The sequence below is a fragment of the Suricata suricatta genome, chromosome 5 (assembly GCF_006229205.1).
Source record: "Suricata suricatta isolate VVHF042 chromosome 5, meerkat_22Aug2017_6uvM2_HiC, whole genome shotgun sequence".
NCBI classification, from domain to species: domain Eukaryota; kingdom Metazoa; phylum Chordata; class Mammalia; order Carnivora; family Herpestidae; genus Suricata; species Suricata suricatta.
The window spans coordinates 13,039,578-13,064,897 of record NC_043704.1 but is presented as its reverse complement, the minus strand read 5'-3'; the positions used below and the strand labels follow the sequence as shown (position 1 = coordinate 13,064,897).

The 25,320-nt window shown below is 36.9% G+C and overlaps 2 protein-coding genes and 1 pseudogene across 5 annotated transcripts in view; 1 reads left to right on the top strand and 2 right to left on the bottom strand.

Moving 5' to 3' along the window:
• The window catches only part of SON (SON DNA binding protein), a 33,505-nt gene extending 17,995 nt beyond the window's left edge, over positions 1-15,510 (top strand). For 2 of the 4 annotated variants that reach the window (XM_029939021.1, XM_029939025.1), the window contains 6 exons: positions 5,206-5,316; positions 6,440-6,556; positions 10,661-10,808; positions 13,573-13,644; positions 13,763-13,878; positions 14,448-15,510. In XM_029939021.1, the coding sequence (XP_029794881.1) occupies positions 5,206-5,316; positions 6,440-6,556; positions 10,661-10,808; positions 13,573-13,644; positions 13,763-13,878; positions 14,448-14,606 (723 nt within the window). In that variant the 3' untranslated portion in view covers positions 14,607-15,510. Of the gene's footprint in view, positions 1-5,205; positions 5,317-6,439; positions 6,557-9,922; positions 10,003-10,660; positions 10,809-13,572; positions 13,645-13,762; positions 13,879-14,394 lie in introns of those variants that run through there. The other 2 variants (XM_029939022.1, XM_029939023.1) reach the window with 2 other exon arrangements.
• DONSON (downstream neighbor of SON) overlaps positions 8,216-25,320 on the bottom strand; it is a 17,564-nt gene continuing 459 nt past the window's right edge. The window contains exons 2-12 of the mRNA XM_029938663.1: positions 24,881-25,190; positions 24,673-24,753; positions 23,176-23,379; positions 22,052-22,230; positions 20,466-20,644; positions 19,448-19,529; positions 19,230-19,334; positions 18,584-18,782; positions 17,283-17,495; positions 16,339-16,484; positions 8,216-10,725 (exon numbers count right to left, since the gene is read on the bottom strand). Of these exons, the coding sequence (XP_029794523.1) occupies positions 16,347-16,484; positions 17,283-17,495; positions 18,584-18,782; positions 19,230-19,334; positions 19,448-19,529; positions 20,466-20,644; positions 22,052-22,230; positions 23,176-23,379; positions 24,673-24,753; positions 24,881-25,190 (1,690 nt within the window). The 3' untranslated portion in view covers positions 8,216-10,725; positions 16,339-16,346. The remainder of the gene's footprint in view (positions 10,726-16,338; positions 16,485-17,282; positions 17,496-18,583; positions 18,783-19,229; positions 19,335-19,447; positions 19,530-20,465; positions 20,645-22,051; positions 22,231-23,175; positions 23,380-24,672; positions 24,754-24,880; positions 25,191-25,320) is intronic.
• Positions 21,149-22,041, bottom strand: LOC115291533 (annotated as a pseudogene).

Sequence of the window (25,320 nt, the reverse complement as noted above, 5' to 3'; positions counted from 1 at the left end):
ATATATATGTATCTGAAATCCAATACTCCACCATTTTCAGTCTTAACACTGACCCTGTGGTGCCTTAGCCTTATCTGTCATCAAAGGTAGTTGTCAGATTTTAATTAAAAGTTGGGGGGGAATTCCAAAGAAATCCCGGGGGCAAAGTTGGGTATTCAAATTTTAAGCATTGTTTCATTAAAGCAGAAGAGAAAGGTCAGAAGGCTAAATAAAATGAAGTGGATTTCTTCTGTGGGAGGACATATACAACTATTTGACCAGAACTCTTTAAGCTAGTTTCTTAGAAGACCAGACTTAAAAAATATGTATCGGTTAACTTTAAGCAAAAACAATCCCAAAAGAAGAGAAAAAGCACGGTTTTGTTTTGCTTTCAGGTCTCTGTACTTTTACCTAACAGTAGTAGTAAACACCTAGAGGAAGTGGTCTCAATATAAAATGTTTAGTCCTAATTATTTAGCTGTATCTTGCAAATACATGTATTTGTAAGATTGTGTTCTACAAACCAATGTTTGGAATACTATTGGCAACATTTTATGGGAGTGTTGACCCTTTTGATTCCTGTCTGGGGTTGAAATAAAGGCTTTTATAGAGTAAAAGGAAAGTTCTTTCAAATGGTCATTGTTTTAACTAGTATTTTTTTAAACCTATTAGTTTTTTTCATTTTAATAAATATAAATGGAGTTTGTGGTTGTTTAGTTTTGAGTGTAAAACATTTAGGCAAAGATCACAGATTTGATCTCAGCTTTGCTGTCATCCTTAACCCCACCAATTGTCTTGCACGTGAGTGCTCTTTGACAAAAACATGAGTGCATAGATGTGGATGGATCAACATAAATCCGTATCTTATGGAATATCAGCTCAGCAGACTGTGCCTTACTGCCGTAGCGTCGTCTTCCTACCCAGAAGCCAGCCAGCGTCAACCTCAGTAAGGAGTGACTACAGAACTTTGAACCATACTTGTGTGAATTTGATTTATTCTTAAACAATCAAAAATGGTGGAAAACTAATATTTAAAAAATTGTCCTTGGGGACATTAGTTCTTGGTAATAAAGTTAGAGGCTTATTGAATAGAAGATTTACATATAATCTTTGACAAAATGTCCTTGGGTTTACTATTAATCATAAATTTTCAGAGGTCCAGAGGTAGCTCTCCATTAAGGTTTCATAATTGCTTACATGTTAAGATGATTCTTGTCTCAGTCAGTGTGCTTGGTTTGTTTTATTAAAAAATATTTCCACTTCCCAGTGGAGCTACAGTTCTCTCAAGTATAGAAGTTCCAAATTTATACTTTAGGAAAGCTAAGTTCCTGGGGTAAGATGTAAATTTTAATTGAAAGTTAAACACATGGGTCCTGGCAGTGCCAGAATCGTTAAATACAGCCTTGTTATTCATTCTTTTTTCCTTAGATTCTCTTGGGTGATTAACACTGAATTTCTTTGAACAATTTAATTGGTTATCTCTTTTTCTTATTGTAGTTTATTTAAATTAAATTAATAGGAGTTATACTAGAAAATTCTATATGATGTAATAAAAAGTTTGTAATTCACATTTTAAAATCAAACACATCACAACAGATATTCTATATTTTGAGTGGCTTTTGTTTTTATAGTTGTCCTTTTCTATGTGAACCTTTGTAATTAAGTTTTGCTAAGTATTTTAAGGTCCTATTTTATATACAGGTTAGATGCTTTTTTTTTTAAATTGTTTTTTTAATTTAAAAGTTTCCTTTTATACGGTCAGTTAAAAAAAATTTTTTTTTAAATGTTTGTTTATTTTTGAGAGAGAGACAGAGCTGAGCGAGGGTGGGGCAGAGAGAGGGAGACACAGAATCTGAAGCAGGCTCCAGGTTCTGAGCTGTCAGCCCAGAGCCCGACACGGGGCTTGAACCCACGAACTGTGAGATCATGACCTGGGTCGAAGTTGGATGCTTTACTGACTGAGCCATCCAGGCACCCCTATACCGACTGTCAGTTTTAAGATACCTGTATCCAGGTAGAGAGTAATAGAATTCATATTATAGGGCTTATTTTCCTTATCTGATTCCATCCTAATAATTCTCTTTAGCCCTTTAATACCCTTTTAATTGACCTACTCCTAAGATACTAAACAGCTAGGTTAATGAAAGGGGAAGTTAACTTAGAAGGGTTTTTAAATGAGGAATATACAGAAAGGACATGATTATAACTTAGGCTGTGAGATGCATGTTACATTATTTCATTATTCCTGACACTTTTGGATTATAGAAGAAGTGATCTGTGTTACTGTAGTAGAGAAATGAAATAACGTGGACAGGTTTTTAAAAGTATGGGAACTGGAATTGGATACCCATTAGACTGTACACTAGATAACAGTGGAAACAAGGCTTGTTGATGATAGTAATCTATGAAATTTAAGATTTCCCCCCCTAGTTTTTAGAAGGGCTTTTTAACATCATTTGGTACCTTAAACATATTCCTCTTTCTGAGCAACATTGAAAGATGGTTAAGGCTCTGAAGCCCTACTACATAGCATGATCCACTATATACTGTTTGTACACACACACACATACCATACAGTCTGATACAGTAGTCACTAGCCACTGAAAAATCAGTTTCTTAATTGCACTAGCCACATTTTAAGTGCTTATTAGCTGTCAGTGTAGAAAATAATACTGACCAGTGTTCTAAAAGATAGTTGTGATAGTTTATGAGAATTTTAATAATATGTAACATTTGGTCTAGTCCTTGAATATTAATGCTTTGGGGGTTATATTGTTTTTTTGGTGAATTATTGCATATCTTGAATTACCTTGAAAACCTGGAAACATGCTTTTTGATTCAAACTTTGGAGGATCCTTAAGAGGATTCTTAAGAGGTTAAGATAATAATCCTGGTTCATTTTGAGTATGTTTTTCACATTTAAAAATATTAATATAAAATTAATAGTAAAATTACTATCTGGTTATATGGTTTGACATGGACTTGGAGCTCTCTTCATAAGCCTTGAGTGAATGAAGATATTATTCAGGAAAAAAACTAGTTGTCATTTTATTATCTGAAGTAAATTTATTTTAAACATCAAGGTTGCTATATTAAAATTTCTTTCAGAGTGAGATGTGAATTTAACAAAATGTTACTGAGATTTGAAGTTTCATCCTGAGGATAAATGATGAGGCATTTAGGTTATCTGCTTAAGGACTTAAAAAAATATATGAAGATAATATCTTCAGAAGGAGAGATTCATAGATAGGTGTGTATTCATTTCTTTTCTAATTGGAAAGAATTTTATTCTAGAAAAGTTGGGAGCTTTCCGAGCCATCTTTACGTTTTCATGGCTAAATTTATAGCTGGGGATCAGGGTTTGGAGTGGTTGGTAGATCAATTTTCCACATTATCTCCTCTAAGCTTAGACTTTTTAGGATAAACACCTATTATACCTAGACATCCTCAAAGATTTATGGAATGGTACCCAAAGTAATTTGGACAAGGTTAATGAACAGTACTTCAGATATACTTGCTGGGCTTTCAAAGTGCATTGATAATCCTACTTGACAATTTTAGGGAAAATGTAAGGTAGGCCAAAAAATGTAAATTTTGGCCTGAAATATTTGGGTTCCCTTTTATTTAAAGTCCCAGGAGTTGATCAGAATCATCATAAAAGTGGAAAGTGAAGACCCCTAGTTTTTTAGTGTTTGTGACTGCTTAGATTATTAGATTATTTTTTATAGGCCCCAGACATACTCTAATTAGTGTGGATAACTGACTATATTGACTGTTAAGATCTTTCATGGGATCTCTATAAACAGTCTGACAATTACAGAATGAATTTAGTTTTGCTTTCATTTTAAGAAGGCAATACATAATCTATGTGGAAGAAAAATTTAGTTTTGCTGGAGGAATACAATGAGATGATTCGTCAAGATAACGAAGAATGATAGATGAATAAGGGGTTCTGAAGGTAGAAAAAGGAAGACTAGTAATCCTAATGCATGAAGTAGAATTATTCTCATATATATCCTATACCCTTCTCTTCTATATAGTTCTTTATTTTATAAGAAGTATTTCATACTCAGTACATAGTTAAATTACAGGTAGCCCTTACCTCTAAGAAAAATCCTTAGCTGTTAATTGATCTTACCGACTTTCTTAAATTTGTCCTATCTATGCAGTACCTCTAATCATTCTTCACATATGAATATAAGAAGATCTTTTCATGCCAAACATTTTCCAAAAATGAATTTTCTTGGGTGAAATCGCTAGGAAATACTAATGGGTTGTGTTAGAAGAAAAGTAATAATTGGTGAGTTGATATTAGTCAGCATGAGCTCCTCACATCAGAACAAAGAACAAGTAACTTGATGTGTTTTTCCTTTTATGGTTGAGCCTTCCACAAATCTGATAAATTGGGGATTTGTTCTTTAAGAATTTTTCTGGAGATTATGAAACATTTAAATAGTTAAACCATAAAGTCCCCTCTGCTTAGCATAAAGGTTATACAGGTAGAGTATGAGCTTTGAAAAGGAGAACCTAAGACACTTTAGACATACATCATTTTAAATGTGCTGGTTCGTGTTGTTATGTACCCCCACAGAGATCTGTTTTAATCTGGGTCATAAATATATATAGAATGAAAACAAAGGATTTGTTTATGTGTAAATATATTCTTTGAAGAAATGGAATTCTTAAGACCAAACTGTATCTCTGAGCAACTTACAAGAAGGTGAAAAGATGTACAGACGAGTAAACCATCAGCTGACCTGATAGTGGATTTCTGCTTGCTTACTCAGGAACCTCACTGCTTCTGAACATTATGCTAAAAATAAATAGGATAAAATGAAAACTGCTAATGAACATAAAATTAATAGTTCCAAATAAAAAATTACAGTTTTTTGTAAATGACTGTTTTATAAGTGAAGCTAGAGTTTTAAGTTCCTTGTGCCATTTTCTGTGATCGTAATTTGATACAGTAGAAAATATGAAAATTCAAAGTTCAGATGTTGGGTTGAGTTCAGCTGCTGGCTCTGATACTTTGTAACTTACCTACAATTCATCATCTGCTTTCCAAGGTTCCTTTACTTTTTGGCATCTTTCCTGTATTTTATAAAATTGTTAATATGTAAGACTACTACTTCATTTTTGACATGTAGCAACTAAAGATATGAGCACTTTCTAGAATTTAGGGGGTCTATCATAATTTGAGATAATTATCTATGTTTTCTTTCTTAGCCTGTGGACATCTCTACAGCAATGAGTGAGCGGGCACTTGCTCAGAAAAGACTCAGTGAGAATGCATTTGACCTTGAAGCCATGAGCATGCTAAATCGAGCTCAGGAAAGGGTACGTAGCAGTTTTAATGTCTGCCAAATGAGGATTTCAGTGATTAGATGGTTGTGTCATAAAGTCTGTGGCATGCTGTTGAAATGTAGCTCCTTATATTAAAAATCCAAGGAAATAAGTAATTTATTGTAATTAGCTTATTTTAGATGAAAGTTATTTGGGACATGGTCTTTCATTCACTGAATATTTAGTGTGTACTGTGTGGCAGGAACTAATGTTAAAGAGAGTTAAAATAGAAAAGAATTCCCTTGCTCTTACAGAGTTTGTAATCTGGTGTATAAAAGTAGCTATGTGCTCATCATAGCTCTGTGAGCTGTAGGTGCTATTGTGATTCCACATTTTCCAGCTGAGGAAGCTGAGTGAAGAGTGGCTAATCAGCCTGTACAGTAACTACACTGGGATTTAAAAAAGTGACTAGGCAGTCTGAGTCCAGAGTCTGTACTTTTAACAGTGGACAGCTTTTCCATTTTCTTCTACATTCCCTTAGTAGATCTATATAGAAACAATAAATACATGTTCAGACATATACACTACCTGATAATACCATTGTATTGCTAACCAGTAAATATACTTTGAAGGACTGATTTTTTTTTAACCGTCACAATAAATGCTGGTGATTAATATTTGTAAAGAAACATGGTGATCAGAGTTTAAAGAAAGCTCTTTATTCTCCTTAACCATGTCTCTTGAATTCTGGATTTCTAATACAACAAAGAAGGTAATTAAAAAACTCAGGTGATCAGGTTATTAGATTGTATTTATATGAGGTACATAAGCAGAGGGCAGGGATCCTGTGCTGTATGAAGCTCTTTTTCTACATGTATCCATGTGATATTTTGGAGAATGTCTATTATAGTTAATGCTTTTTAGTTGTTAGAGGTACATTTCAAATCTTATTAATGGGATCCACTGACTGTTATCAAAGTGCTTCTTTTAAGAAAAGATTTTAAATATATATAAATTCATCAAATTGTTTTAAAAGTTGAATGATGAATGTCTTATTTAGCCTTTTGAAGAACTAAATAAAATCATTTTATTTAGTGAAATAAACCAGTGACAGTTTTGACTAGACAAGTAATTTTACTTAGTTAATTGAGGCATCTTTTTTTTTTTTTTTTCTCAGATTGATGCCTGGGCTCAGCTGAATTCCATTCCCGGCCAGTTCACCGGAAGTACAGGAGTACAGGTTCTGACACAAGAACAGTTGGCTAATACTGGTGCCCAAGCCTGGATTAAAAAGGTACACAACATATGCACGTACAGAAGTGTCCCAAGTACAAAGTTGAGATTTTTTAGAAAATGCTTTATTAAAAATGCACGAAGAAGCCAGTGACTTTAACCAAAGTTCATGAGTAAACTTGCTATGTGTGCATACTCTAGGATGGACACTGAAGATGGACCTCATTCGTGAGACAATGGCAAATGTATAAATATGGCTCGAGCCACTCCGTTTATATCCTGAAGTTATTTGTTTATTGTTGCTGCTGGTCTTTTCGGGGGTGGTTTTTTAAAAACTGTGTTTTGAATGCTAACTGTATCTCAGGTGCTGTTCAGAATGTTCCACAGTTCCTGTTGGACTACTAATCTAATGATTTCAAAGCAGTGGTTCTCAAATTTTTTCTCCTCATGGGATCCTTTATTACAGGTTTATTTTTGGTGGATCACTGCCCCCAAGAGCCCTGTTACTACCCAGACTTTCCACTTCTCCGTTCCTCTGTCCTTCTTTCCCCTTCTTTAGTGCCTATGCCCTTTTGTAAGCTCTCTTGGCCCGTATTTCTTACCCCTCTGGTGATCTCCAGCCCTGTCCCTGTGGTTGTCAGCTGCCGGTTATAGCAAATTGGTTGGGAGGCCCCGGTATTAGAACTGCATGTGGTGATCTTGCCTTGGGACCGGAAGGCTGGGGAGGATGGCTGGACTGTGGCGGGGGATGGCGGGCAGTGCCGAAGGGGTGGTGAAGGGGATGGAGTGGGGGTGGAGACTGCTATCTGTGGACCACCATTTAGGCCCTGGTGGCCTCTGGTGATCCACAGGCTCAATTTGAGAACCACTGATCTCCTGAAAAAACAGGATATAATAAGACCTAAATTCAAGGGAGAGGACGGATGCCTCGTGCTGTGAAGATGTAGGTGCTCCTGGTTTCAGATTCCTGCAGTGAGACCTGTGAACTCCACCTACGGCTGCCTCATTGTTGGGGGAGTCTTAGGTGGCTAAGATGGGCTTTCTAAAGAATGCCTTCTGGTGAAGAAGGGGTTTGCTTGGTTGGATGGGTGATGGGACATTTGTTTCAGGAGTACTGGCAGCATGGCAGTGCTGACACTGGGAGGCTGCGTGGTCTAAGGATTGGGAAGGTTTCTTTATCCCGCTGTACTCCTGACTGCTTTTGTGATCATGGGCAAGTAACTACTTGGAATTTCAGTCTCCTAAGTGTCATGAGAAAACAAGTCCTTATTACCGCCTCACAGGGCGGTAATGATAGTGTGACGGGTACCTATGAAGGATGGCGGTGGTTACCAGGGGATGAGCTGAGTTTCGGAAAAATGAGATTTTGGTTGCTTCATATCTTTTAATCTCCTCTAACATTTCAATTTTGATGACATTATCTCTAATGATCCTATTAACAAATTAATATAAAACATGATATATCCTCAGTTTACCTGCCATTTTTGATACATTTAGGTACATTAATACGTGTTTAGTGAGTATATGGCCAGATTCATTAAAAATTTACAACTTTTATGTAGTTTACTAGAGGTCGGTGTTGGGGGAAAAAAAAGAAAATCTAGCAAAAATATTTTTGAGTTCATTTTGGACTGATTATAGTCTTTAAAGTAGAGTGATTTGTATAGTATTTAAAAATGGCTTTCATCTCATTGGGAAGAATTAAAAATATGTACACCTATTTCAGTAATTCAATTCTTTAATATTAATCTTGAAGCTTGAGTCTCAGTATTTCAGGAAGTTAGACTTGAAGCTGTTGAGGGTATTTAGGCAAATAAAAATTAAATAGTCATGTACATTACTAGGTAGAAACTTCTGAAGGTGATTCCATTGTAAAATTCTGTTCTTTGTATAATGAAAGTACTGATCCATAATACTTAGATAGATCTAAAAATCATGTTAACATAGCTTGCAAAAATCAATCTCCTACTGATTAAAATTGGTTCCTTGCAAACATTCCTTAAATTTTTGGTTTCCAGTCATGTAGGCACTTGACAGATTTTCACATATTAAATGTACATGTAATTCATTTTGATAAAATATGAGATGTGTTTATCAAAGTTTTTACCAAGAAAGGATGGCTTTCAGGAAAATTCCTACTTAAATGTTTACAGAAGAATATTTGTTACTGATACCAAGGAATGAACATTCATAAAATGTGGACAAGTCATTAGACAACCGAGAGTTTATCATTTATCTTCACTGTGAAATACCACAAAACAGTCTCTGTTGTGTTTAGGAAACTTTTCAATGATTATACAGCTTTTCTTGCCTTGCTCCAGCCAACACTCTCCTTTATGTTAAAAACCACCTAGAATGCCAACATACTCCATTTCATTTTTAGTTTGTTGCAGTATATTCTTAGATGAAAAAAGTATTATTATTGTCAGCAAGACATTTTTAAGTGGTTATGAACCTTTGTTTTCTGGAATTAAATGATTTGGACATGACCCAGTGGGTATTATTTACTATTCCTAGATTCAGCAGCCTTTTGGTGAACTGTATACACACTGGGGTACAGAAACATGAAGGTAGTAGAGAATGGAAACTGAGTTGGAAGACTGGGTTATTTGGGGATTTGTATTATACTCTGCACAGTTACCCTTTTTTCTAGGAGTGTTGCCTGGAAAAGAGGGGCGGATGAACCTGGAAGTAAGTAAAAGTCATTTTAGGTGTGTAGCAACAAGGCAGTTGATACCCAAGCATCAGCTAACTTTTCTCTTTATACATCAACACTGCATGGCCTGCACCAAATAAGGAACTGAACCAGGGGTATGTTTTTACCTCCACAGCTGCCTCCTTCCATCAGAGCACCTTGGAGAACTTAATGTCTAGTCACACATCATTGGCATGTTTTTCTCCCCAGCATATAATTTACAAAGCTGGGGGGGAAAATAAGATGATACAGTTTTACTACTGTGTAAAAGTAATATTTTAAAAATTTAGTATTAACTTATCAATACAGGAAATGATTAATGCATACTCTTTCCAGAGGCACCAAATTTTTGACTCCCTCTGTTGATAAGTTAATGACTTTTGCTATATATTTGCTAGAGAACATAAATCTAAAATTTAAGAACAAGGGGAAGGAACGCATGATTTTGAGATGTTATAAATTAAAAGAATAAATAAAGATCAATAAAGATCAACAGTAGAATTCGTCTGTTTTATCTACATGGATGTCCTTTAAAATCGAGACATCGCATATTTATTTCTTAATGTGAAAATGACTGTTGACCATGCTAATGTATATAGTTGTGCATCTTAAGACATTAAGTGGTTTGCTGCTTTGATGGAAATTATGGTTCAGTGGGTTGGATACAAGAGAGATGACTGTTCACAGAATAACCTGTGAACTTTCACCCCTCTGTATGGAAACTTGTTTCAGGGCCAAATCCTTGTAGCTGTCTTCTTGCCCCGGTCAGTGCCAGCCCTACTATTCACAACACTGCTGCTACCGAGGCCTAGGTATGTAAACGTTTAAGGAGTTTTTTAAAAGTCTTTTAACATCAAGCTAGGATTTAAAAGAATTCAAATTCAGTTTGGTATAATGACAGGGTATTTTATTTGACTGTCCATTTCTTACTGCATAAATAGAATTTAAAGATTTTTATCTTTTTGCTTCATAGGGATTTTCTAAGTAAAATATACTTGCTTTAAGGTAGAGTGGGAAATAAAACTTGGGATGTTAACAGTATGCTTCTTCAGTGTCCAAACTATTTCTAAATGATTTCTGGGCTTTATTCATTAACTAGGTACACCTGGGACAATTAATATTATTGACTGTTTTAACATTGCCTTCTTTTTATTTTGCAAGCTAAGAAGAGATACCAGTGAACCTAAATAGTGGACGAAAACAGGAGTGTTCTAATTTTTTTTTTTGGAGGGGGGCAGGAGGGCCACTGTTTAAAACTGCCATTCATTTGCCTTATTTGACTTTCAAAATATATTATGCTAATGTGAAAATAACTAGCATCCACACGACAGTATGTATATAAGTATAGAAACTTAAATTTAATTGCTATATCAGATATAGAACTAAAATAAGATTAAAAAAGTTACATTGCATTTGTAGTCAAATTCTAACTGTGAAATGGGGACATTTTACCTTTCTTTCTTTGGATAGGATCAGTTCTTAAGAGCAGCCCCGGTAACTGGAGGAATGGGAGCCGTTTTGATGAGAAAAATGGGCTGGAGAGAAGGAGAAGGATTAGGAAAAAACAAAGAAGGAAATAAAGAACCTATCCTAGTTGATTTTAAGACAGACCGAAAAGGTAACACATTGTTCTGGGAACGTTTATTATACCTTCTTTAATATTTAGGTATTCAGGGCTCCTGGGTGGCTCAGTCAGTTAAGCATCTGACTCTTGATTTTGGCTCAGGTCATGGTCTCATGGTTTGTGAGATCAAGCCTTGAGATCTGCGATGTCAGCACAGAGCCTGCTTGGGATTCTCTTTCTGTTCCCCTTACCCCTGCAAAATAAAGAACATTTTAAAAAGACATTTAGGGTTTCATTACCTTCCTAGATTTTTTTTTTTTAAGTAAGCTCTTTGCCCACCAAGGGGCTTGAACTCATGACTCTGAGGTCAAGAGTTGCATGCTATACCAAGAGAGCCAACTAGGAGCCCCATTAAAAAAAAAATATGTATATGTATATATAAAATATATAAAGTAATCTTCCTACATTTTGATATCCTTGATGCTTAACTGGAGCTCCTATACAGCTATTTGTTCAGAAACAAAAGTTTAACCCATTTGTTAAACTTTGATGGAGTCACTAATTTGGGCTTTTAAAAGGCAGTTGTAGTTAAGATGTTAAGTGATACGTAAATTTAACTAAATTTCATGTTTAGTTTTTATTTATTTTTAACATTTATTCATTTTTGAGAGACAGATACTGAATATAAGCCAGGGAGAGGCAGAAAGGGGGAGACACAGGCTCTAGGCTCTGAGCTATCAGCACTGAGCCTGAAGTGGGGCTCAAACTCACGAACTGTGAGATGACCTGAACCAAAGTGAACGTTTAATTGACTGAGCCACCCAGGTACCCCTAGATTTCAGTTTTAGGAAATGGAATCCCCATTTTGCTTTCTCTTGATGGGGAGCATACACTTGTGTTTGTTTCTAGGATTTATTTTTTTCTTAACTATTATTTTATCTTACATAGTCTCCTGATTTCCTATTAATGAATGCTGTTTTGTTTTCATCTTACAAACTCTTTATTTGCATGTCCCTCTTTTTTCCTAAGTTTGAGAGCGGGGAGGGGCAGAGAGAGGGGTAGAGAATCCCAGGGAGGCCCTGCGCTGTCACCATGCAGCCCCATCTGGGGCCTTTACCGACAAACTGTGAGATCATGACCTGAACTGAAATCAGAGTCGAATGTTTTACTGGGTCACTCAGGTCCCTCTGCATGTCCCTCTTTTTAAGCTCCATAACTGAGTTTTCTTGGGTTGGGGCTGGAGAATAGTAGAGCAGTTGCTGACAGCAGAGTTTGCTCTTCATATTGTGTTGTTCTTGGCGCACCTCCGAACTTTTATCTCTACCAGTACTTTGCTCCTCAGATGGGGATCTCTCTCTGTGTAGCCTGCATGTGGTTGCTAAGTATTAAAAATACTCCTAGTGCCCATTTAGAACAGCCAGTTGGTACCTTTTAAATTCTTTCCTTGGAATAATGTTCTAAGAATCAGATGGCTTGATGTCAGCCTAATGTGATTTTAATAGCTTGTATAAGCCTGATTTTTAAAAACTATAAAGTTGAAAACTAGAATTAATTTTCCTTATCTTTGTGATTGCAGAATTGAATGAAATTGATGTAAATTATTGTCTTAATTGGAAACTAGCTCTGACCAAATTGTCTTATAAAATGTTTTGCATCAGAAATTCTACATTGTGGGGCACCTGGCTTCAGCTCAGGTCATGATCTCACAGTTTGTGGGTTCAAGCTCCGCGTCAGGCTCTGTGCTGACAGCTAGCTCAGAGCCTGGAGCCTGTGTCTGATTCTGTATTTCCCTCTCTCTCTAACCCTCCCGTGCTTGTGCTGTCTCTCAAAAATGAATAAAAAAAAAATTAAAAAATTCTACATTGTCATCCACATAGAATACTGTGATGCCATTTTTTTCACATTGGAGGGAATTTATTGTAATGATTCCAAGTAGGCTGGAAATAGCACGAGAATCATCCTGCGCTACAGTGTTAAACTCTAGGTTAAATTAGAAAAGGACACCGTACTGATGTCGTCACATCGACACTGCGTTACTTAAAACAAGTTGAATAGATTTTTTACGCCCTAAACGGTGATTTGTTTGAAAGAAAACATCTGTGAAGGCATTGCATAATTCCAGGGAACATCACCTTTGGAATTAGGTGTTGGGTTTAGAGAAGCATACTAGCAAAAGTAATGAACTGCTTGAAGAATTCCCCGTAGGAGAAATGGAAGCCAGAAAAGCATGATTTTGTACAGTGACACAGCTAAATCCCTTTGGAAAGGGGGGTTATGCAGTGAGATTATGTTTGTCTTTTGAGAATATCTTCTTCATTTGATAAGTCAGAAAGGGGTGGTTTGCTGGAGGATAAAAATGTACCCACTTATCTCTAGAGACAGCCTTTCACTTTTAATTTTTTGGGGAGTGTGGCCTAAAATCCTCACCATTTGGGGGACTTAACTAACTGAGCAATCATTTTTTTAAGGAATGGAAAGCCTTTAGATTGCTCTCGTACTAGCCACTAGTTTTTAAACTTACAAAGAAAGATGCCTGGAATTGTTAACGATGGCCCTTAATTTATATACACACACACACACATATACATACACTAGGTTTTTGTGTTTTCTGAACATTTGATTTTTGTACAGTTTCTACACCAGGGTACTAGATTTATGTTGAAATACAGCAAAATAGAAGTCAAATTATAAAAATCAAGGGTAGTGGGAGTTGAATATTTTATTGAGATTCAGATTCCTATAGAGGGAATCATTGTATTTATAATTTCAAATGATGCTTTGGAATTTATTCAGTGAACATTGGCTGTTTATTTTAAAGGTCTTGTGGCAGTAGGAGAAAGAGCACAAAAGAGGTCTGGGAACTTTTCTGCTGCAATGAAAGATCTGTCAGGTGAGAGTACATTTAAATTTCCTCTTGTCCCATCGCTTGGGACAATAAGCTTGAATTCATAAGCTGTTGCCACAGGCAGTGGAAATAATTAACAAGTGGTTATTTTTTTTCTCTGCAGGCAAACATCCTGTGTCTGCTCTGATGGAAATCTGTAATAAGAGAAGGTGGCAACCACCAGAATTTCTCTTGGTCCATGATAGTGGCCCTGATCATCGTAAACATTTTCTCTTTAGGGTAAATATGAATTTCTGCATTAATTACTTACCCCTATTAATTTGATGACTTAATGTTAGAGGGTGAGGGAAAAGCATTGTATCATCACAGGATTGATGCATTGTGGGTTGGGAGTGAATATATATGTGGGTAGAAGTGGTAGGGTTTTTAAATATTTAAGTATACTCCAATATGACCTGTTAATGTCCTGTTTTTCAAAAATATTGGAGGGAAAGCTGTGGGCAAAATCTGGTAAAAAATTTGTTGATGTTTTCTAGTGGAACATGGGGAATTAATTTAGTAGTTTTATCAGGGTTTTCTCCATGACCCTTTCCCCCACACCCTCTCAGTTTGGAGACCTTAATTTGCAGTCCCTTTTCCCAAATGATTTGCTTCTTCTGGGTTGAGATTAATTTGATTTCCATAGTGTGGGTTTTATAGTTTTGTGAATTATTTTTCTAGCATTTAGTGAAAAAATACAAAGCTAATAGATATTAAAGTTTGATGCTGTTCTTATTGTATGTTTTTCTTGAATAGGTATTGAGAAATGGAAGCCCTTACCAGCCCAATTGTATGTTTTTCTTGAATAGGTATTGATAAATGGAAGCGCTTACCAGCCCAGCTTTGCCAGCCCTAATAAGAAGCATGCTAAAGCCACAGCAGCTACTGTGGTTCTTCAAGCAATGGGCCTTGTACCAAAGGACCTCATGGCTAATGCCACTTGCTTCAGGAGTGCCTCACGTAGATAGATTGAGGTTTTATATTAATCATTTCAGATAATTTTACTCTGCATCAAAATGTATTTCCTCTTTAATGTTGTAAATATTTGGCAATTTAAGACATTGTGTAAAAAGCAATCTGTACAAACATCTCCAGGCTTTGATTTTTGTACCATGGAAATTGTATTTAACCATACAGGGTTTTGGTATGTTTATATTGTTTACCTTAGTGATGTATTTGTTTAAGTGGCTAACATCCAAACGATTGTTTGAAGGCATCCGTAATCTTCAGTGTGGAATGTTAAATAACGCTTTTATACTGTATTTTGTACTATGATGTAACCTCCCTTCCTTATGGCTAGGCTGCTGTAACACTTGCCTGTAATCAGTGAAGGGCTGTGCACCTTGTACTAGTTCACAATGGGTTCTGCTGGACAGATACTGGGCCAGTGTTATTGAGGTAATCAAGATCTGTTCCACAGGGCTAATGCCACCATCTCCCCTTAAAATTTTGTAGAGGTTATAAAAAGAAGTGGTATGTTGTGTGAGATCAGCACTAAGTCCTGCGTTTCCATCCAAGCCACTTGGGCCATGAGAAGGGAGTCAAAATGAAGTCCGATTAGAATTCTACTGCAGAGGCCAAGTACATTTAGTATGGCATTGAGTTGTGATATAGTTTTACTTTGATGTGCATTTTGAATTTCATCTACACCTAGATAGACGTTAAATGATAATTAAAATGCTGTAACCCAACTTATCTAATAAAATCGGCACCCAGCCACTATTTTGTTGACTATGAGAAAGTTTAAGTTTATGTTAATTTTTAGGGTCTGATAGAATATTTCATGTGTATTACAGTGGTATTCATAATGCTATGTCTCTAAACTTTATTTTCAAAAGCTTAAGGCCCAAATATAAACTTCTCTGGAATAAATGTGGTGTCTTATTTTTTTGGATCATAAAGTGAACACATACTTCTTCACTAAATACTGTCATTTCTTTAGCCAAAGCTTTTGATTTCTACATCCTTTTATTTTAAGGAAATTTGAATCTCACACACACACTCATGCGCACACACAAACACACACACACACAAATACTTACAAGAATATTGGATACTCCTTTACTACAACAGCTGAGCATACTTTACAATTAACACTATTCTACGTGGAATACAAAATACCCTTTGAATTAACATGCCTTAAAAAAACAAATTTAATGGATTTGAGAATAGAGAAATTAGAAACGAGGACGAAAGCAACTAAGGTAGGCACATCAACAATTAGCTCAGTAGATCTCGTCTACATTTGTATCTTTATAAAGCTAGAACCTGCATAAAATTGTAGGTAAACTGTCAAATACAGTTTTGCCCTGATTCCATCAGTTACAAAATGCCAGGAGATAACGGATACTGATTTCCCATTTGTAAGGAAACACTGACATTAACACTCTGCTTTATGCTCAGTTTATCTTATAGGGTCTGGAAGTCTCAAAACTAATTGAGACTTTTTTTAAGAGTTGGGAATTTCCTTTATACCTGAATTATCTAATCAGAACAATAAAAACAAAATGTGGATTTAAAACCTTAATCATTTTGCTTAATGCATGTAATAAAAATTAAGCCAAAAGGTTAATATTTATCAACATTTGAATATTTTAAAGTTCTATTTAACTTCCAAAATGAACTTTAGAGCCAAAGGTATAAGAATCTTGAATTTCCTTGCTAGAAGGCTTTTTCCTCAAAGATTCCTTTTAGGCTTACTTTGGTGTTCAGGATCTCCAATTAAAAACGAAGTCCCTCAATTCCACATGCCGTAAAGACGATTTTCCCAGTGCTGGTGTTTGACTAAGTTGGTCCAGAGTCTTAGAGTGCAACCCACAGTTACCAAGTTCCTCATGAAGAGTCTCCTATGGAAATTTGTATTCAAGTTAGTAAAGAGCACATGAATCTTTGGACACAAAGAGTTTACTTATTTTAAGGTATATATATATATATATATATATATTTAGAAATCTCTACACCCACTGTGGGGCTTGAACTCCTGACCATGCCAAAAAGGCACATGCTCTTCAGGCTGAGCCAGCCGATTTTAGAGGCTCCACACCCAAAGTGGGGCTTGAACTCCATGCTGGCTAGAGTCACATGCTCTACCAACTGAGTCAGCCAAGGCACCCTTGAACACTCAAGATTTTAAAAACTACCATGGGAACTTTGACAGATGCCCTATTCATGTGAAGAAATAAAGGCAACACCTCTAGCAATAGCATCCAGAAATACACAGTTTTGGTTATTTTTAGAAGTCTTGCAAATGATAGAAGCATGAGGCAATTTTTAAGGTCTTAATGATAATCCATGAATGAAAGCCTTACTATATCCAAATTAAAGGCAAATATTGGTTAAACACCCATAGTTGTTTATAAGAAAGGAATCCAGCAGTACTAAGTTCTGGATCTGAGGTGATCCATGAAAATAACTTGCCTTTTCTTTTTGGGAAGTTCTTCAGTCATTGAGTACAACAATCTAAATTCATAAAGTTTACTCCCAAAGAACCAGACCTTATCCCTTCATCCTAGTCACTGTGATTGGTAAAATTAAATAGTACAGTGTAATAGCCTGAGATACAAGTCTGGTTCATTGCAAATCACTTACTTCTTCCATTTGAGGCAACTAGCTACAATGAAATATGCTTACGGCTATCTACTTACCTTATGCAGTACTCTGTTCACTGGCAGGCAGATGTTAAATACAGATGTTGGCTCATGTGTATACAGTCCAGCAGAAAATGACCCATTCTGTGAAGATTTGAGTAGCATGGTCACAGAATGTAGAGAATGAGGCATGACAGGACCTGTAATCTCCAAACTAAATTGATCTTTGTATCCAGAAACAGCTTGTGTCTTCACATTTACACTTCGTGCCTTCAAGAAAATTTAAAGAAAAATTATGGTCATCATCTCTCAAGCTTTTGTCCCTAAAGATTTGTTCAGTAACTTTTCATTTGGGTGTCCCTCTTTAACAGTTCTAGACTACAAGGTACAGCATAGAGGGAATACAGTCAGTGGTATTATAAAAGCACTGTATGGTGAGAGGAACTACTACACTTGTGAGTATAGCACAAAGTAGTTCATAAGATCAAAAAAATGTTATATGAGTAAAAATGTTAATTCTCCATCTGTAGCACATCTCCAAATTATGACTCAGTCACAGTATATTCTACAAAATACAATTTTTCATATGGTGTCCTGGTTTATACATTTTCATTAAAAATTTTTAATGACAGTTGACACCCAATGTTACATTACTTCTAGGTGTACAACAGTGATTCTACAAGTCTATAAATTATGCTATATTGACAAATGGAGCTACTATTGGTCACCGTACAACGCTATTATGCCACTGACTATATACCCTCCACGGTCATCCCCGTGACTTACTCATTGTGTAACTGGAAGCACATACCTCCCAGCTCCCCTTTACCCCTTTTTGCCCTCCTACCCAATTCAGTAGTATACATTCAATGCAGAATATTGGACAAAAATAAAAATTCAATTCTATTGCTATTAACATTCAATATATATTTTGTATTTATATGTATAACTTTTTTAAACAATACAGACGTAAAACTATTCAACTTATCCATGCTAATAGGTTTTGAAATCTATAACTTAATATGCTTGGCTATGTTCTTTCACCAAAAAAATGAGGCAAAATGAGATTAAGCAACTTTTCCATGTGGAAAAAAAGGAATAATAATAATAATAATAATAATAATATGCAGTCAGAAAAAAATTGTTTTTATGTAATTCAAATAAAACATTTCATAGCATTCATATTTTCACATAATTCCTTCAACACACCTTTAGATGAACGAATTTTTTTTTACTGGGAGGAAAGCGAAACAATATGCACCATGCAAAAAGACGTTATTAAAAACAAATCAAGAATTTGTTCATTTCTTCTTATAAAGCTAGTTTATGAAGATTAGAATTTTTCCCCCTTTCATTACCTTAAGCATTTGCATTGTGGCACCTCGGAAGGCTACAGGGGATAAGAGGGTTGGTGGAAGTCCTGCCTGTGGGCCTGAGCTAGCAATTAAACTCTTAGAGTTGATCAAAAAATTCAGCAACGTAAGGGTGTTCATTCCTTTCACCAACACAACAGACTCAGGTTTGTGGTCCATTTGCACTTCGTGTTTCTCTTTGCGTCTGAAGAGGAGTCAAGGAACTCGCAAATGTAACTTCCAACCAGTGGGAAAAAGTCATCCTGATTCAGAATCACCTGGGACCCTTTCTTTCCACTCAGAACTGGAAATGTTTTTGCTACCCTGCTTCGCTGCAATTATAAGGCATCTGTTGAAATCAAAATGATTTCTTTGAGCATCTGAATTTGCCAGAAATTTGATACCTAACAAAAACAAATTTCTTCTCTCTAGTCAAAAGTATGTTATATATGGAATGTTTTTGTTTTTAAAAACATAGTAATAATTGTTCATGGTTTACTGGTACTTAGGGAGTTTTTTAATGTCATGATAATCAGTTTAAATAGCAACTTAAAATAATTTACAATTATAGTCAAAATTGTCAATCAACATTACATTGATCACTAATTTAATTTGAGGAAAATCAATTCTAGTTAACAAAATGAAAGGATACAGCTTGATAGAGAGTACGTCTGGTTTTTTAATTTTATCTTGCACACCCATCTCTTCCAGCCAGGAAAAACCTTCATCTTCATCATCATCACTGATTACTTGTTCCCTAGGAAATTGTTATAGTTAGAGTTTCCATTTCATAAAGCTGTTTCCTCTACAAAACTATTACACCGAGTCCACAGTCACGGGTTGACGTGAAGGATTATTTTAAGCACATACCCCCCATTTCCCAAGCTTGTTCCAGGCGTCTTTTTCTTCTCATAGCCATCTTCTTTTATTAACGGCAAAGAAAATTCAATACCTACATGAGTAAAGAAAAGAAAAATTTAACTGAGTTTTCTTTATAATATGGTCTAAAGGAATCTAACAGGTGTGCCTTTTAGAGAGTATGAAATTTGAAGATTTGAGTTTTTACACTTGCTCTATTAAGGCAATAGCTTTCAAACTTTCTTGATAGTAGTCCATAACACACCCACACACACACCCACCCATCCCTCCTTGAAACAAAAGGTTGAGGAAACAATACATACTCTCACTACATGTAGTACTCTTTCCTGAAGTATATTCTACTTGGTTTCTTTTTATTTTCTTTTTTTGAGAGAGTGAGTCAGCAGGGAAGGGGCAGAGGGAGAGAGAGAAAAAAACCTTAAGCAGGCTCCATGCTCAGTGCAAAGCCCAATGAGGGACTCCGTCCCATGACCTGGGGATCATGACCTGAGTAAGCCCAAATCAAGAGTCAGACATTCAATTGACTGAGCCACTCAGGCACCCCATACTGTATCATTTTTTTAAAAAGTGCTGATTGAGCCCACTAAATAGCTTTCATGAGCATTAATGGGTTGACCTAGTTTGAAAATTATGTTTTTATGAAGGGGTAGGTAACTTGTACTATAAAAGAATTTCTAGAGGAAATTCTACTCAGATGAAAACTTTCCAGTCCAATATGTATTTGTCGGATCAGAGACAGAAATACTATTACTATAAAGCTATGTAATTTTAAGAGATCGCTTAAGTCATCGCTGGAAAAAAAATCGGAAATAAAAATGATGCTTCTTAAAAAGTATAGGTAAAACTGGTAAAAGACAATTCAACTGGTCAAACAACAATTCACATTTTTGTTTAAAATAGTCCGAAGTCGGACACTCAACCAACTGAGCCAGCCAGGTGCCCCTCACATTTTAGCTTTTAAGTGCTTACTATATAGTGTGGAATTCTCATTTTAAACCTACAGTTTTACCTTCATTTTTCATAGCTTCTCTTATTCCTCTAGTTGTCGGAGATATGAGAGCTGTGATTACATCATTTCCTGCTAAGCCTGCTGCACGAAACAGGATAGTAAACTGATAGGTACAAACGTAGAAATATGGGCAAAGTTTTGTCTTCAGCAGATTATATAGAGAAGTGAAGCTCACAGACCTATAAAGTAGAAAAATTTTCTTTAGGTAGTAGTATTATACATTTAGCTTAACACCTAAAATTATTTTTATAATTCAGTTTGATACGCATTTAAAACACAACACAAATATTGCAATGGTTTGAATTTTTGCCACTACGTACATAACTTGGCTTTTGCTTATTTTTTATTTATTTATTTATTTATTTAAGACATCACACAATTTATTTCAATGGTTACTAAAAATAGTAGGAAACAACAGAAATTCCATTGCCAACTTAGAGGATTTTATGTATCAGTAAGTGTTCTAGTTATTTTCATATTATGACATTTATTTCTTACTCAGGAAAACAGTTTCATTTCTAAACATTTATCTTTCTTTGGTGTAAAGAGAAGATACATTTTTTTCTTTGACAAAATTGTCCTAGGGGAATAAAACAAATGCTTTTCCAAATTAGAGCACCAGTCTATCCTAAATGTCAGCGTGTAATAATTCAGATACAGTAGCAGTCTTTTAAATTTCCTAAAAGCTTTTGTTATGATGGTGGTTTGGGGCGTTTCGCAGATGGTCCATCTGAGTTAGTTCTGTCATCGGTGTTATTTTCATCTTCTCCATCATCTTCATCATCACCGTGCAAGGCCTCTTCTGGAGCCGCCCCCCCTCCCCCGCCCCGGTCTTGCGCTTCCTGCTCTACCAGGGGGTCGAGGAGCTCTACCACCAGCTCCCTCATGTGGGCCAAGCCAGACAACAGGGTCTCATAAGGATCGGCGTCGGCCGGCACCTCACAGGGCACCCGCAGCTGCTGCTGTTGCCCATCTGGCCCGACATACTCGGCCAACAACTCCATGGCGACCGCTGAGCTTCAACAGCGTCGCCCGGAAGCGTAAGTCCTGCTTATTTTTTATTTAAATAGGCTTCATACCCAGCATGGAGCCCAACGTGGGGCTTGAACACACAACCCTGAGATCAAGACCTGAGCTGAGTTCAACAGTCAGATGCTTAACCGACTGACCCACTCAGGCAACTGCTTAACTTGGTTTTTAAATGGTCATGGGACTCACTGGTTAAAAGAGTGCTTACTGCTTAAACACTAGTAATTTTTTCTTTAAACAAAACTTACTTGGTAATTAGGTGCGGACTTTCTCTGAGCAGCTTCTGCTGAGAAAGGAAGCAACCACTGACAAGAAGTAACGTAAAAGAATGTCTGCATGTATTTATGTTAACACTTACTGCATTTCCACAATTGCATAAAAAATGAAAACAAAAGTTAGTAATTTAAATGTTGGCTATTAACAGTTTAAATAAAATAATTCAGAAGGACACAGATATCCTTTTACCACTACCCATTTCTATACCATAAACAAGAGACAACAAACACTGTTAAAAAGTAAAATTCATTAATGGGATGCACAAGTTTTACTAATCTTACCAATCACTCATTAAAATGTGTTGCAAGGTTTCATCATTTGACCAAGGGCTTATCTTTCCGGCCATTTTTCTATCAGCTCCAATTCGAGGGAACAGTGGTAGCCAAGAAAAGGCAGGGTGGAGCCAGTAGATAAGGCTCTGCTGGAAGGCACAACGGAGCTCGGTGGAGAGTTTGGGATCCTAAAATCCAGAGATGATATTGGAAAGTTTTTGCCACGTTAGAAGTATAAAATTTCATTAAAAAGTACTGAATATGCCACTTATTTTGAGAACTTTTACTGTTTCCTATAGGAAAGTATGAATAACTGTTATGGGAGCTAATATGTAGTTTATTCTTGCCAATAATTACTGTATGTTAAACCGTATCATAAGGAAGACTTAAACACAGACGGGACTCCCATCTTCCCTGTTTTCTCTTGAGAATAACTATCTTTTTCATCATTAGACTAGGGGTACAGGTGGGGATATATATTGTATAGAAGTAACACTATGATCAACTCCTCTCCCCTCACAACTGTGTTTCAATAGTAGCTCATGAAAATGGGTAATGTGCATCATGTATCATCCTGATCTATCTATTAAAAAAAAGTACCAAGGGCTCTTTTAGGGAATCTTTTACCCTAGTTTGAGTTGATGAGCTGCCTGGAAGCAATGCAATTACATTTCTCTAAAACCCTTTTGGGAACTCATGAGTTTTACTACATTACACAGACTATCAACCAGGTAGCCACAATTAGTATGTATTAAAAACAAAAGAGTAAACATTATGTTAGAAAATCAGTAGTATAACCAATCTGCATTTGCAATCCTACTCAATAGCTTTTCATTTCTGTCTCTTATATTTTCTTTCTCAAAAGGCCTAGAAAAAAGTGGTTTAAACAATTCCTGCCTGTAACATTCACTAGTTCTTAGGACAGGTCTCTAAATTTAACAGGCAGTTGTTGAATCTGATATAAAAAACTGTATGAAAGTACCATTTGGGAAATAAAAATTTTCCAAGTCCTTGTGTCTTTAAATGTCAGAAGAAAAACTTAACAGAAGGAAACTTCTGTGACATTCTGCAGAGAAGTACATTTTACAATTAATTTGTTACTTTAAAACATAACCATTTTCCTTCAGAATTACCTGTATGCTTTGAGGCAAAGTAACTTCTGTTGCTCTACAATGCTGGATGATACCTTGAGCTTCTTCCTGTGCTTTCAAATGATCTGCCCAGGTAAAGGGTTGAGAAGAGGTGAAAAGGAGTCGAGTTTTAATACTCCAGTCCACAGGTAACTCAGTACTTTCTGAGGATGGAATATCAGATTCGGAGAATGATACTTGTGGAGTCTTTTAGAAAACAAAGAACACAAAAATTAGTAGAGTACCAAAAAAACCTCCTTTAATCGACAGATTTTATCAACATGCTCACTGAAATGTCAAAATTTTATAAACTATGATTACAATGAAAATATACTACACACTATAAAAAAAACTCTACAAAGAGTTACACTAAACTGTTGACAGCGGTTTTCTCTGGGAGTGGGAATTTATACAGGTGGTAGTGGTGAAGGGGCACATTTTACCTTTTAGTTTTATATAATTTAGTTACAAGATGCATATACTATTTCCATGATCATAATTTAAAAAATCAAATCTACTACTGATTTTGCTATCAAAGCAGAAATCTTCCAAGTATTTTAAAAAGCACCTTCGAAGCCTCTAAAACTCTGGAACCAGGGCTAAGCTGCTCCTGCAGGTCATCAGGTAGGGCTCCTAGAAGCCATTATGTAAGAAGCATTTCCTAATCTCAAAAATTTATTTCCAAACTGTTCTGATGTGCTTGCAAGTCAATATTCTCCATTTTACAATGATTCTTTAAGGTGACATCACAAACGATAACAAGCTGGGGAGCTATTTCTAACAGACTCTGAAGACCTTCTATTTACAAGAAAGGGAGACTGGGTCTTAGAAAACTCTTCTAGCTTGCTCCTATTAGGACAAACTATGCATTTGTTTTTGTTTTGTTTTCTTTTGCTTTTTAACATTTATTCATTTTTGAGACAGACTGTGAGCGAGGGCAGGGCAGACAGGAGGGAGACACAAAATCCCAAGCAGGCTTCCAGGATCTGAGCTCTCAGCACAGAGCCCAACTCAGGCTTGAATTCAGGAACCTGAGCTGAAGTCCCACGCCCCCACCCAGATGCCCCTATGCATTTGTTAAACTATCACAACAGAAGCACCTGGGGAATGGAATCAAGGCTGTGTGTGTGGTGTAGGGGTCAGCAAGGGCCAGTGATCTGCCACAGCCTGTGGAGGTCATGTGGGCATTTAGTCTGAAGATTTGGTAAAAGACTAAGTTCAAAAAGCACCTGAGTGTGGAGTGACCAGCGCAGAAAAATGGTTACAAAACTGCTGGAGATTGCAGGAAATCCTACGTCTACACCGACCTTAGCGGCGGTACTATTACAAACAGCATTCCTACGCCACCCAAAGGCAATTCCGGTGCTGTCGCCATCTCCCTGGTAAAGGTGGTCGGTCAACCCCTCAGCACTCGGCCAAATGATTTTCCCAGTCAATGCTCCTGAGAGGACGAATTTAAATGCTGAGCACACCATTCCAATGACATTTAATAACTATTACCTGGAGTAAGTTGGGAACGGCTGCTCTTTCAAGGATCTTCTCTTCCCGGAGCAAATCATTTTCTTGATTGGAATCTAAACCCTTCGGGGGGGGGGAGAGGAAATGGTCCTTTTTAATCGTACACGATGCAGGGGTTGCTTTAAAGGTGTACAGAGCCTCGCCCCACACACGGTCCTCAGTGGATGCCAACTGCGGGAATCCCACGCACCCGCCTCAGATCAGTGTCCGCTCCAGGTTCGGGCCAGTACTTCACTGTCAACACTGGGAGGAAAAAGGCCGGGGGTCTGCGCGTCTCGAGACTGATGGAGAGACCTCGACTCCAAAGATCCAAAAAGGCTTTGGGATAAGAAAACGCGAGGCAACTGGGACCCCAGGAATCCCCGACAAGCCTCCATCTCCAGCGTATTTTCGAGCGCGTCAGAAAGGGAGGCTCCGAGTCACACCGGGAAGGAGGGTCTCCGGGGACGGGCCCGTTGAACGGTGGCCTTCCAGGACGAGTTGCTCCAGGGTGTTTCGAGCTGTCGCCTCACCGGTCCCTAACCCCCACGGGGAGGCGGCGGCGGCCCGACCCCGTCCGCACCGGGCCCGCTCGGTGCCCTCCGCTTCCCTCAGGACCCGCCGACGCGAGCCGCCCGCGGGGCGCACTTC